The sequence below is a fragment of the Ambystoma mexicanum genome, chromosome 2p (genome assembly GCF_040938575.1).
Source record: "Ambystoma mexicanum isolate Mex_15411 chromosome 2p, UKY_AmexF1_1, whole genome shotgun sequence".
Taxonomy (NCBI): domain Eukaryota; kingdom Metazoa; phylum Chordata; class Amphibia; order Caudata; family Ambystomatidae; genus Ambystoma; species Ambystoma mexicanum.
Genome location: NC_090923.1, coordinates 176,509,852 through 176,522,861, shown reverse-complemented (window position 1 = coordinate 176,522,861; position 13,010 = coordinate 176,509,852). Strand labels below are relative to the sequence as shown.

General features: G+C 43.7%; 1 protein-coding gene across 2 annotated transcripts; it reads right to left on the bottom strand.

The window, feature by feature from the left end:
- Positions 1-1,214: 1,214 nt before the first annotated feature.
- Positions 1,215-12,463, bottom strand: LOC138566323 (large ribosomal subunit protein eL32). 2 transcript variants are annotated; one of them, XM_069643456.1, is made up of 4 exons: positions 12,186-12,463; positions 4,207-4,307; positions 3,266-3,447; positions 1,215-1,395 (listed from the first exon to the last, which is right to left on the bottom strand). In XM_069643456.1, exons 2-4 carry the CDS (start codon positions 4,300-4,302, stop codon positions 1,266-1,268), a joined length of 408 nt encoding a protein of 135 aa, XP_069499557.1. In that variant the 5' UTR covers positions 4,303-4,307; positions 12,186-12,463; the 3' UTR covers positions 1,215-1,265. The 2 variants fall into 2 exon arrangements, with proteins under 2 accessions (XP_069499557.1, XP_069499558.1); XM_069643457.1 differs by having other exon boundaries at positions 12,153-12,192.
- Positions 12,464-13,010: the final 547 nt, after the last annotated feature.

Sequence of the window (13,010 nt, the reverse complement as noted above, 5' to 3'; positions counted from 1 at the left end):
CCACACAAGACTCCGCCCATTTGCACATGGCTCCGCCCACACGCCCAACAGGTAAACTCGGTTGTTGTATGCTTGTTTGCTTACTATAGCATTGAAAATAATTCATTCAATGCTATAGTAAGCAAACTGAAGGCGCCGCCACTGCCGAAATAATGCTGCTTTTAATCCATGTCACTGGATTGAAAGCCGCATTATTACTGCTGCGGTGCCGCCTTCATTTTGCTAACTATAGCATTGAATGAATGATTTTGGTAAGCAAAATGAACGTGGCACCGCCGCCGTAATACTGCTTTCAATCCAATTATATGGATTGAAAGCACTATTGCAGGGGTCGCATTGAGCGCCGTTTCCGGGTCCCGGCCACTTCTCCACCCGATTGGCTACCGGCGGCAGCCAATCAGGTGGAGAATATGACGGGATCCGGAAAGAATCTCAAAATTCCTGAGATTCACAGGACTTTTCCGGAGACCCGGAGAAAGGCTTAAAATTCCGGAGTCTCCGGAAAAATTCCGGAGGTTAGACAGGTATGCTGTACCTGGAAGTTCCAATAACTATTACCAGCCAAAAAGTGTAAAAGCAATTGGCAGGTCACAACTTTCAGCAAACCAAGTCCTGCATGCATTCAGATTTTTAACCGACAGCGTTGCTCCGTCTTTCGACTTCTACCCATTTTCAAGTACCATAATATACAGAGCCAACTATGCCGTCTCAGGAGCCTTTCCCTACCAAGCACCCAAGTCAGACGGAAGAGAGCATACGTGGGACAAAAAAAAAAAAAACAAGGGCACCAGCCTCTGAAAGGCTAACAATGTACATTAACTAAAATCCCCTTAGTCCTTAAGTGATAACCAGCACAAAGCCATGATAAAAGCAGCAGGGACGTAATGCCTCACTGTGAGCAATCTTTTTTAACTAAGTCGAAAAAATGGTTCAGAGCATAATTGTTTAAAATGAGTTGATCCGTGGGCATTCTCAAACCAAGATGGTACCGTTTTTCGCTTGTCCATATAATGCAGCCAAAGTTGGATGTGAGCAGCAATTATCCATACAACCATAAAGAAAAAAGGCCATAGTGCACACAATTTGCAGTGGATAGCAGAGGGCGAAATGCACTTTTGTTGGCTTACATGGAATTAAAGCCATTTGTGTTGGGCGATTCACCCATCATAAACAAGCCAGCAATGATCCATGAGTTACTGTATAAATTCGAAAACTTTTGGAGTTTACAGTTTTTTATTTAACAGCTGCACAGACAAGGGGACAGTCTACTCGTTCTCCTCGCTGCGCAATCTGGCGTTTGGATTTGTGAGTTTGATGGCGAGCTGAGCAGCCCTCTCTACGATGGTCTTGCGGTTTTTGGATGAAACATTGTGGGCGATCTCTGCACAAAAAGACCTAAAACAAAAACACAGTAAATCAGTGACCTACACACATGAGAATACACCACATTGCAATGAACGGTAAAATCAAAGTTAAGCTTTGGGTAATGTGAGGAGGCAACAACCCTTTGTGTAGGTGTAAGACAGAACACCTTCAAGATAAATGCCATTGTTAATATAGGTAATACAAATAGACCATCATTCGAACTACTCCCACTACTACCCTTCATTTTATTGCCAACCAGTCGTATAGTCAGTTGTAAATGTGCAAAAATATTTGACATGCACAACAGGACCCGTCCATGACCTCTGGCTTCAGAGTTGCATTCTAACTGAGCATCAAGAAAACTACCCTTAGTTTTGCTTACATTTATGGCGAGTTCTTAAAAATTATTGTTGGGAGGAACCGGTCATATATCCAAAATAAACCTACATCAAACCAGTTAAGCAATATGCAGCCACTACTTTTAACCTCGGATGTTTCAGTATTCCAAGACACGTTTTACCCAAATACTCCCCAAAATTTGCGTGCCAATTTGCCCTTTTAAACATGCAGTTTATTAGGACTCAATTTTACCTTGCAAGCTACTATTAACGAAGCAAATAACTGAAGGGCATAATTTTATTTTCCCACCACCCGGACAAGTGTTTCATTTGTGATCTTTATAGGGTACCAATTACAAGATTTAATTTTTAGTAATCTATTAAATGGTTACGTTGAAACGGAGTGATCAAAAGCGTCTGTTGCAAGAGACAAAATGATTTAGCCATCGAAAAGAAACGGCAGCAGGTTAACCCTGTTCGAAACCAACAACAACGTGGTCCCTGATGTAGGCCTAGGATTTTTTTTTTTTAAACTATGGAAACCAACTTATTCTAAGCAAGTCCGATTTCTCTGTTACTCGTCAGATGTGCCCAGTTGACTTGCTTTAGTATATTAAGCAGATGTCCTCTACCCCACAACGAACCTGCAAAAACGCAAACACGCAGAGCACACTCCGCCTAGGGCAGGGCCCGTGACTTGAAATTTCGTACAAAACCCAGACCCATTTATGCCAATGCTAGTTTTATTTAGGACTAAACTTAATCCATGAAGTGCAAGGGAGTCCAGAGAATGCCAGAAGCCGCCGCAGCCCTATTGGCAGGAGTGTTCATTACTATGGGGCGAGAAAAAACTTCCAAGTTATGGCCCGAGGCTAAGCACATTTTACTGCAATACATGTCGCATTTTAATGTGTTTTCCAAATGCTTATTTTGTGGGAGATGCGCCAGTAAAGTACAGTGACATAGTAAATTCAATGTGGTTATTTTGAAATATGTAAATAAGAAGCTTGTCTTCATACGTTTAAGCATGGGTGGACCATGAGCATTCACTAGGGGTGGTGCAAAAGTAACCGTTCTCTAAGAAAAAGCAATCTCATGGTTCCACTTTCTGGTGCATGCAGATATGCTGCTGGAAATAAATGGTTCATCTTCGATAATAAGGGTCTTGTTGAAGGACATCTTGCAAGGAAAGCATCATTTCCCCCTTCTGCTTTTTTAAGTTGGAATGTTCAGAATGCAGCCAATACTTGTAGTTGACTGCACCCTAAACATTCTGAGTGGCCGAGAGGAGGTCAAACGATTTGCCCAGCTTAGACCGACCACACATTTCCCGCCCCAGAAACAAGGTGTGCCAGTGAGAACAGTTTCTTCGCATTTCTGTCAAATACCAGTTCTGGAAACTAATACATACATGACAACTGGAAGTAACAATTTACTAAGTTCCAGTCACAGTATAAAAATATACAAGTATTTTTTATGCAGAGTCCTACCATATGAACCCTCGTGTTAAGCATACCAGAACTGGTTTAAGTAAATATTAAGAACAGAACAAGTATGCTTACTTGTTACTCATCATGAGCACTTCCAGTTCCTTCACGTTGTGTACCAGAAACTTGCGGAATCCAGACGGTAACATGTGCTTGGTCCGTTTATCGCTACCGTAACCAATGTTGGGCATCAGAATCTGTCCCTTAAACCTCCTGCGAACTCGGTTATCAATACCCCTTGGTTTACGCCAATTTCGCTGGAAACAAAAATAAAATGTGTTACTCACGTTTTTGAAACAGATGGCGAAACTAAATCTGCAAGCAAAGTAACGTAACCACTTTCATGTAGAGGCCACGACAAGCAAGGCTTCTCTGTACTACACTCATTGTGCACCTCAGACCAAGGCCAGCCTTCCCTACGAAAGTGCATCACATGATGCTACTGTTAAAATCTTGCAGCCCTCCAGTCCCTTGGCTTGTGTTACAGGAGTTTCCTCCTTGCCAACCTCACCACTTTACACCCACCACCAGAAGAGAACCAAGGAGTTATTGCCAGTATTGCAACCACAATGCTAAATGGCCTTGTGTGCGCCCCACCTCGCTGAGGTGGTATATTAAAGAAGTGCTATCCTTTAGTTCTCAAACTGGCATACAGTTAACACCTAGTATTAGTTTGCAGCTCGGTAGCAGCTTTTGTAAAAACAGTAGGACATTCAGCTCAAATTGGAACCGCAACATACCAATACATTCACACGAAGGACCAAATTAAAATAACCTTCACTCACCTAAAAGGTTTGGTGCACAATGCCAAAGCAGTTCCATTATACACACTAGAAACACCCCAATGTTTGAAACCGCTTTAAGACACCCGAGCTGTGTGCATTGCAGCGACACCTATGCTCATCTCGCAGGCCATTTTCAACTCTGGATCAAAGGACATTTTCAAAGACAAACCATATAGGACAACCCAAAACTCAAAATGTCCCAAAGCGAGAGAATAGCAGTTAAATACGTACCTTAATCTTAACATAACGATCAGACTGGTGACGAATGAACTTCTTGGTTCTTTTCTTGAGTATCTTCGGTTTGATAAGAGGTCTTAAGGCAGCCATGATTGCTTTAGGGAAATAGAAAGCAGTTATTAATTTCATACAGCCCAGTAGCAGCGACAACATAGAATGTAGCTACAAGATAACCTAGGGAATAAATGTTTGCCCTTAAATTAAGCCCTGCAAGCGCCTTAGGGGCTGGGCTGCATGTATAACCAGCTCTAGAACACATTTACAATAGGCACAAGTGCAAACTCCTTACATTCAAACTTAATATCTGACAATATCCCGATATCAATATGGCAATGGCGGGAGGGTTGCAAACCACCCCCCACATTAGCAATTTCTCCCCCCTCCAGTTTATTTTTCATCAGGCAAAAAAATCTTGAGCCATGTTGAAGCAACATTCGGCATGTATGCAAAATAATAAAAATACACGATATAAAATATATGCGGAAACTGCCCCCATGAATGTGTCTAAATTAATCACCTCCATAAGCACTTTAACCTTAGTCCCTTGACCGGTCGATCACTCCAATGTCCTTAATTCTCTATTGGGATTCGCGATCGAGCACTTGTCTGGATTGAATCCTACCTTGCACCTCACCAATTCTGTATCCAACACCTCAACTCACTCCTCTGAGCTGTTGGTGTCCCACAAGGCTCCATTTTAGGTCCGCTCCTCTTTCCACCTCCGCTCCTCTTTCCACCTCCACTCGTGGCACTAATCTCGTTTGGGTTTGCTTACAAACTGAGGATGACACGCAAATAGTCTTTGCCTGAACTCGGATTTCCATCAAAATGGCCAACTGTCTTTCTGCCATTAAAATATTGGATGGCTACGCTCTGATGTTAACTTAGACAAAACAGAGGTCTATTCTTCCCTGCCAAAACTGTTCATTTCTTCCTCTATCCAGTTCCCACCTCACACCCTGATCTGTCAGCTAGAACTCTAACTGTATGTATGACCCTTCTCACCTTTCGTCTCCAAAACTGGAACAGCACCTCACCTCCATATTAGGCTAATCAAGCACCTCCTTTCTTTTAACACCACCAAGCATCTCTTAACCACTCGTGTCTTCCCTAAACTAGAATAGTGTGCCAGCATGCTCTTTGGTCACCCCAAAAGTGCCTCCTGCAAACACTTCACACCTACTTCTCCATACCGTCACCAGGCTGGCCTCTACGGGACATTCGAGAAACTGTCCACACAGATGTGTGGAAAAAAAAACAAAATGTAGACGCCCTCACCCCAGTACCCCTCAGCCTGCTAGTTTACCTCCCCCACCCCCTCCACCTGCCTCTGTGCCAGACTGCCTCCACTCTAGCACAGCTGGTCATTGTCCCATTCCATTTACTCCCCTTCACAACCTAGCCAGAAAGTCCCTCAAACTCACCCCACTGCAAGAAGCTTACGACTCCCAGTCACCGATTTCTTATTGATTGTACGTTCTTATATGCTTGGCCTGATGGCAATACACGGGCACCACACTTTCCACCCTCTACTATTATCGCCAGTACTTGCTATATTCAAAATCCTGCTCAATGAATATCAAATTGACTTTTCTTTACGAGTTTCAACTAACAAGTTAGTCTAACTGTTCAATAAAACATGATTAATTCTTGGCCGCTGAATCCCTATCCCACTCATGAACAGTCTTGAAAAAACGATACAATAACATACAATGGTATTCATTAATACATATGCAGATACATCTCATGTATGGATCTCACAGATGGCCTTTAAACCCCGCTATTGAATAGTCCATCCTTTTGAAACAAGTAACCTCATTCAGCCACCATCGCCCTATAGTCGAGGCTCAATTTCTGGCAAAACCCTGAAACGGATGTTACAATATTTTGCTGAAACCCAGCACTGTATGTGAATGAGGCAGTCTGGATTTCACCAACACAAGTGGAGCAGAATTGTCACAGATCAAGACCAATTATCTTCACTGGTATATGGATAAGTTTCAGTAACCTCATCGATCATGCCCGATCTGTGGTATTCAGTATCCTGAACCACCAATAAAATACTTAATACTCAACTATGTCAGAGGACGGCCTAGGTTATAATTTCCATCGAATCATGATAACCATCTTCCTACTAGGACTGAACATGCAGGCTTCAACAAGGAAGCCCCAACTTGAATATACATTTTAAACACTGCATGGCCTAACAACCGATATAGGCAGTCATTGCTATGCTGATTTTGAGCTTACAGACATTCACAAACATTAAGTCAAGGCTATCAAATTGTGCATACCATTAAGCCCCAGATTAACGTTACTAGCTCAGATTGAATAGCTCTAATAGGAAGCAGCCTGTGACTGTCAAGAGCCCATGACAGAAAGAGCATGAAACCCTTGTCTTTTCATAAACTGAAAAGAAAAGTCTTGACTCCCATTTGATTTTGACTGCCCATGTAAAATAAATTCGTTACAACGCATAACAATCATTCAGACAAACCTGCCCATTGCTTTACAAACCTTACCTGGGATGCACAAGAGCAATGAATAATATTGTAGTCTGAAAAGTGGGCGCATGATAATGGGTCTGCTTTGACGCTCAATGGGAGGTTGCTCCTGTAGCAAGAGGGCATCTAGTAATTCGCATGAAACTCACATTTTAAACTCAATAGGGCATATGCGTCTCTTACGAGTGGTGTTCTTAGCTGGCGATTTAACGACCCCAATGGTCCAGGTTCTTTTCATGACTGCAGACCATTATAGTTCTGCCATCGAATTCTGCGGTAGCTATGAATTTACAGGGATGTATTGGTTGCATGCTGGGGGACTTTTGCTGGAGCGAGGCGAATTTTGGTGCCTTGGAATGGGAAGGTGCCTCCAAGTATTTCTACTTGTTATACTGAGCTGCTGCAGTGTGTACCAAAACCCCCAAGGGTCCATCTTCAATAAGGCATGGTATATCTAGCAACATATTGGGGCCACTCTTGCTTCAAATTGTGAAGTCTGTTCACAATGGTTCTCACAATTCTTTGGGCTGTACATTTGTCACTTTTCACTTGTAACCCAAACAAGAGAATATATACCCTACTTCTGTGTATGTGTTGGAACTACATTGTATGAGTTTCCCACCATTCTCGTGTCCAACGGAAATAGGAACTGCACCATCACCATCTAAGGTAGTAAAAAAAAATCTGGGAGTCCTTAGAACCGCAAAGTAATGCAACGCCAAGAAATATTTCATCCTCCTCCACACGGCAAGAATCCTATCTTTCCTCCTTCACGCACAAAACACTATCATCACCCTCATGTCAAGAATCGACTAGGCAAACAGCCTCTACCTCGGAACACCAGAATATCTCCAGAAGAAACTACAACTGATCCAAAATACAGAAGCCATACTACTCAAACTATCCAAGAGACATCACTCCTGCCCTAAAAACACTACACTGGCTCCCAGTAAAACATTGCATCACCTTCAAAACAATGTGCATAATGCACAGGGCAATCTGGACAAGGAGCAGAATTCCCACAAAAGAAAATAATCTACAAGCCAAGGACTCAGGCCAAGCAACAAAATCCACCTGGAATTAAAACCATACCTTAAGAAAAAACCCAGAGGCACTTCCTACCACTTAACTGCAAAAATCTGGAACATCCCAAAAGAAATACCAAAGATCCCCTAAAATTCAGAAAATTACTAAAAACCCGACTTCCCACACCACAGACAAACTGAAAACCGAAAAAGAAACGGCACCCATGGAGATGGAGTCAACAACCCCAGCCAATCAGATCCAACATCTTCGCTAGCCCCTTAGCTGCTGCTAGGTACCAGTGTGATGGAATCGTAGGGATATTGCCAATCACCACATTAACTGAGTTCTGAACACTGGCCATACAAGTGGGAGGGGGAAGCGAGATGTGAAAGGGACCTTGAATGCCGGGCCAAGATGAGGAGAGGTGCACGCTGCCCCCGCACTCCCATCTGGAGAGATTACGCACGCCCAACCCGTCAATTCAGGAGATGCTAAAGAAACTATTCCACTAATTTCCCCCGTCCGCATACACCTCTCAAAACTCCAAACCACCGCAAGCCTACAGCAAAACAAACCGCACAAACTCACTACACTTTTTTTTTTTAAAAAAAAAAACTCGAACAGTACACGACGACTACCAGCCGCAAACACCTCAGGCCCAACCAACCACCGGACTGAGGCGGCCATCAGCACATTACTGCTTTCTTGCACTTTTCCAGCTTCCTCCCACTAACCAGGGGACCACTCCGGTGGCGAGTGTGCGGTACAAATGTCCCTTAACATTAATTATAGGGTCCTGGAAGATATATGCTGGATTCTTAAGAATCAAGGGCAGCCTCCCAGGGAGAGAAAATGAACAATCTGCAGAAAGACTCTACTGCACCAACTCTTCCATTAACGTCTCCAGTACCGTAAGTATATCTACTGAATCATCAAGCAGGTCTATGCCCACACATGTGATCGATCAGCATTAGCGCTGGTAAACAAAAACCTGTATCAACATAATAGAAGTTCTTGACTCGACCTAATTTTCAATTTCTGGGGAAACCGTTTCTGGAGTAAGATAATTAAACAAATCACAAGTTTGCCCACAGTAAGGAATGTCCATACTTTCAACACAAAGCCACCAATAACCATCACACAGGCTCCACCTTTCTTGCAACCAGACAACCATATTTCAGAAGTCTGGCTTTCACAACCACTGGGGTAGCTTATATTCCAGCTTAGTCCGTCTGTACGGTTACAGAAGTCCCAAGCCCATTTACAAAATCAGTATCGTCATGAGTCCTAATGGAGCATTTCGGTCTTCACCGACTGGCCAATGGTTGGTTGTACCCTAACTGAATGACAGGCGGGGTAAAAAGATTGAATGAGAGCTCCCTACATAAGTATTTAACCACCACCGTTCGTGTTTATAGCAAAGTCTTTGAAGTTGCATCACCGACTAAATGTCTTAAGGCATTACAGTTAACGAACGTTTTATTAACAAGCGGTAGAAGGAAGCATATGAATCGTACATAGCATTCACACACCAGCAATTGTTGCAGATTGTCTTCCACTTGCTAACCACTCACAGAGCTAGTCATGGAATGGGTTTTCCTCTGCTTGTCTCTACCTCAGTGTCAAAGCTGGAAAAGCACCACAAGCTCTCCAGCTACAACGAGAGGTTTAACATGCCAGCCCGTCTTTTAAACATTAGATACATCAAAGGAGAGAAGAAAAAAAAGAACTCACTGGGCTAGTGCCATCGTCTAAACCACTCATCTCAAAATACGCAGTAAGCGTGGTCCACCATAGGTGGCATCAAGGCACGTTTAGGCATTAAACTAAAAGGTAACAAGCTTTATCTACTGAGCTATTAACACGACTTCACCTAAGGAGCAGAATTCTGGAGAAAAGCAAAATCACAATGAGTACAATCTAGTCTTGTTTACTGCCATTCAGAAGTAGCTGTGTTTTAATGGTACTCTTGAGGGAAATGAGCCAGGAACCTCAGGTAGGGCGGGCTGCGCTCTTCACTCATGTTGAGGTATCACATTCAGGTAAGAGCTTAGTGGGAACACAAGTAGGTAAGTGCATGGAATAAACATCAACCACCCTCAGCACACTAGCCCAGGCTCAACTGACATACACAATCTCTAGGGGCCTTCACAAAACATTCCAAAGGGAAGCATTCCAGAAGGAACAGACTCACAGGTATTCATGCAGGGCGAACGCGTGGGAGACGAAGAAGTTCTAACAATGTGCCAACCTACAAGAATCGGAACAGATATGTTCTGCAGAACAGACTTGACTGCCACCGAGACTCACTCAACTCAGTGAGCAAATTAAAACAAAACAGTCAAGCGCTCTAAAACAAACTCAAAACGGAAGGTACACGTCAGATGTGGCCCTGCAATTCTGCTCACTGTACCAACTCTCCGAAGGTAAAATGCAACGTGGAAGCACGCAGTTACAGCGAAAACTACTGTATTTCGACTGGAACGTCGACGTTGAACTGGCTATAGCATACCTGCCTAACCTCCGGAATTTTTCCGGAGACTCCGGAATTTTAAGCATTTCTCCGGGTCTCCGGAAAAGTCCCGTGAATCTCAGGAATTTTGAGATTCTTTCCGGTCCCGTCATATTCTCCACCTGATTGGCTGCCACCGTTAGCCAATCGGGTGGAGAAGTGGCCGTGACCCGGAAACGGCTCTCAATGCTGCCCCTGAGCCCCGTAATAGTGCTTTCAATCCATATCATTGGATTCAAAGCAGTATTATTACGGCGGCGGTGCCACGTTCATTTTGCTTACCAAAATCATTAATTCAATGCTATAGTAAGCAAAATGAAGGGGACGACGCAGCAGAAATAATGCTGCTTTCAATCCAATTACATGGATTGAAAGCAGCATTATTTCGGCGCGGCGGCGTCTTCAGTTTGCTTACCATTGCATTGAATGAATGTTTTTCAGTGCTATAGTAAGAAAACTGAAGGCGCCGCCGCCGTAATTATAGTGCTTTCAATCCAATGGCATTGATTGAAAGTACTATTATGAAGGCTGCAGCGCCTTCAGCCTGCTTCAGTTTTGCTTACTATAGCATTGAATGAATTATTTTCAATGCTATAGTAAGGAAACTGAAGCCTACAACAACCGTGTTTACCTTTTGTGCGTGTGGGCGGAGCCTTGTGCAGATGGGCGGAGTCTTGTGTGGGTGGGGCATAAATCTCAGGAATTTTGATTTTTAAATGTAGGCAGGTATGGGCTATAGGAACCTGCTAAACATGAGCTTGAATGAACATAAGAAACCCAAGGCAGTTTTAGAACTAATGGGGAAACAAGAGTGCAGGAGTGCCACAATATGTAAACCAAGTCGCTGCTACATAACGGGGTAGTTAAGTACCACAGTAAAATGGTCAACTATGCTTGTTCAGAAAGCAAGTATCTATCTAATGGTACCGAGCGCTGCCGGAGCGATACACAATTCGCGAAACCCCAACATTGTTCCCCTGGAACGCCTTCGACACTTATTGAATGTCTATAATTGCCTCTGTGACAACCGTCATAACCATGCATTAAGTGACTAATCCGAAACGGCGCCACGATGCTTCCGAGCCGCTGGGCGCTTTATAAATCCAAATAAATAACCTATAAGGGCGTATTCCATGCTCGTCAGCGTGCCAAGCTGAACGGTAGAGCTCGATTTTGGGCAAGGATGATGACTGCATGCGTTAAAGGCAGCCCATACTGACAGCTCTCGATTCTGAGCTTCCATCTACTGAGCAAGATGCCAACAGAGTCAAATTAAAGTCAATCCTGGGGACGGTGCACCTTGACGAGCGCTCAACACCTTAATGTTGGTGCGTCAGCACTGCTGTAGCCGCAGTGCCTATAGTGCTTACACATACAGCGAGTTCCGCAAAGAATTACCACTGTAGAGGGCTCAGGGGGCCAATGCCTGGCGCCGTCACTTCAGTCCAGGTTTTCACTTTTCTTTCTCTGGACTGCTGTTAACCGCGTGCATTTGCCACTAAAAAAAGTCGCTTACAAAGAAAAGCGTAGGAAGATGGCGAGCCTCTCGATGCACATAGGCGCCTCGCCAGCTCTATTAAACCAGGCCCGCATGAGGCTGTCAAAAGAAAAGCAGCACGACCCACACCCTACACCGAAGCGCCCACGGGACGTTAATATAACGCCGATTAAACCGTACCGATGTACAAGGCGCTCGTTCATAAAGCAACCTTCAGGAGGCTAGGCACGGCACTCGGTTGTCAACTCAGAGAAGAACAGGCGCATTTTCTACCCGCTCGCCATTCAGCTCCTTCCAATGCTACACTCTGGAAAACCCCGAAACCCTACAAATATCAAGTACCCACATTATGAAATATCTCCACGAACAACCTCCCAAAAGATTGGGTTAAGCCTTTCACCTTATTCCGGGGATGGCGGCAGATTTTACTCACCGGCTCGAAAACGTCCGCCTGCTCAGTCGAGAGGCTGAAGGAAGAGAGAGCGCTAAGGCTACTGGGAGTTTTAATAAGGACCTGCCAGGAACGTACAACAGGACCCTACGGGTAGGGGGAAACTTTTGCGAAAAAGACAGTGAGAGCTGTAATCTCCTCTTAAAATATCTAGCAAAAAGAACCGTTACCAAACAAAATGTGGAGATAGCTACTATTGAAAGTATAACGCTTATGGAGAAATTATTATGATTAGACACATTTTGTAATCTTCCAGGACCTGATTGGGTTCTTCCGCTCTGTAACCGGTGAAACGTAAGCAAGACTGTCTCAGAGTAGTCCCGGACGTTTAAGCACGAGACACAGATTATCATAGCGACATCTTGTGGTCAGCGGTATGAACATATTTTTGTCACTGATGGAGGAAACTTGCTGTCTGCAAAGAGAAGACAAGTTACTTTCAAAGAACACGGCTCTTTTGAGTATTTTACAATTTGGCTTGCATTTTATTTAACGTTTTTCTTTTATTGCTTAATATATTTCAATTGGTGGTTCAGATTGTTAACTATTACATTATTTTGACAAATTAGTTTTCACCTGCACTTAAAAATGTCCGATTTTGGTTGTCCTTAATCTATGTATGTACACTTATATGTCCCCGGTGACTGTTCCATTTACTCCCCTCCACAACCTGGTCAGAATGGTAAGTCTCTTGTAACCAGGACTCCCCTCCCCCCTCCCGTCCTCCTCTGGTCAGAATGTTCTGCAAACTTACTCCATTGTAAGAAGCTCACTGCTTCCTATCAAATCTGATTTCTTATCCATTGT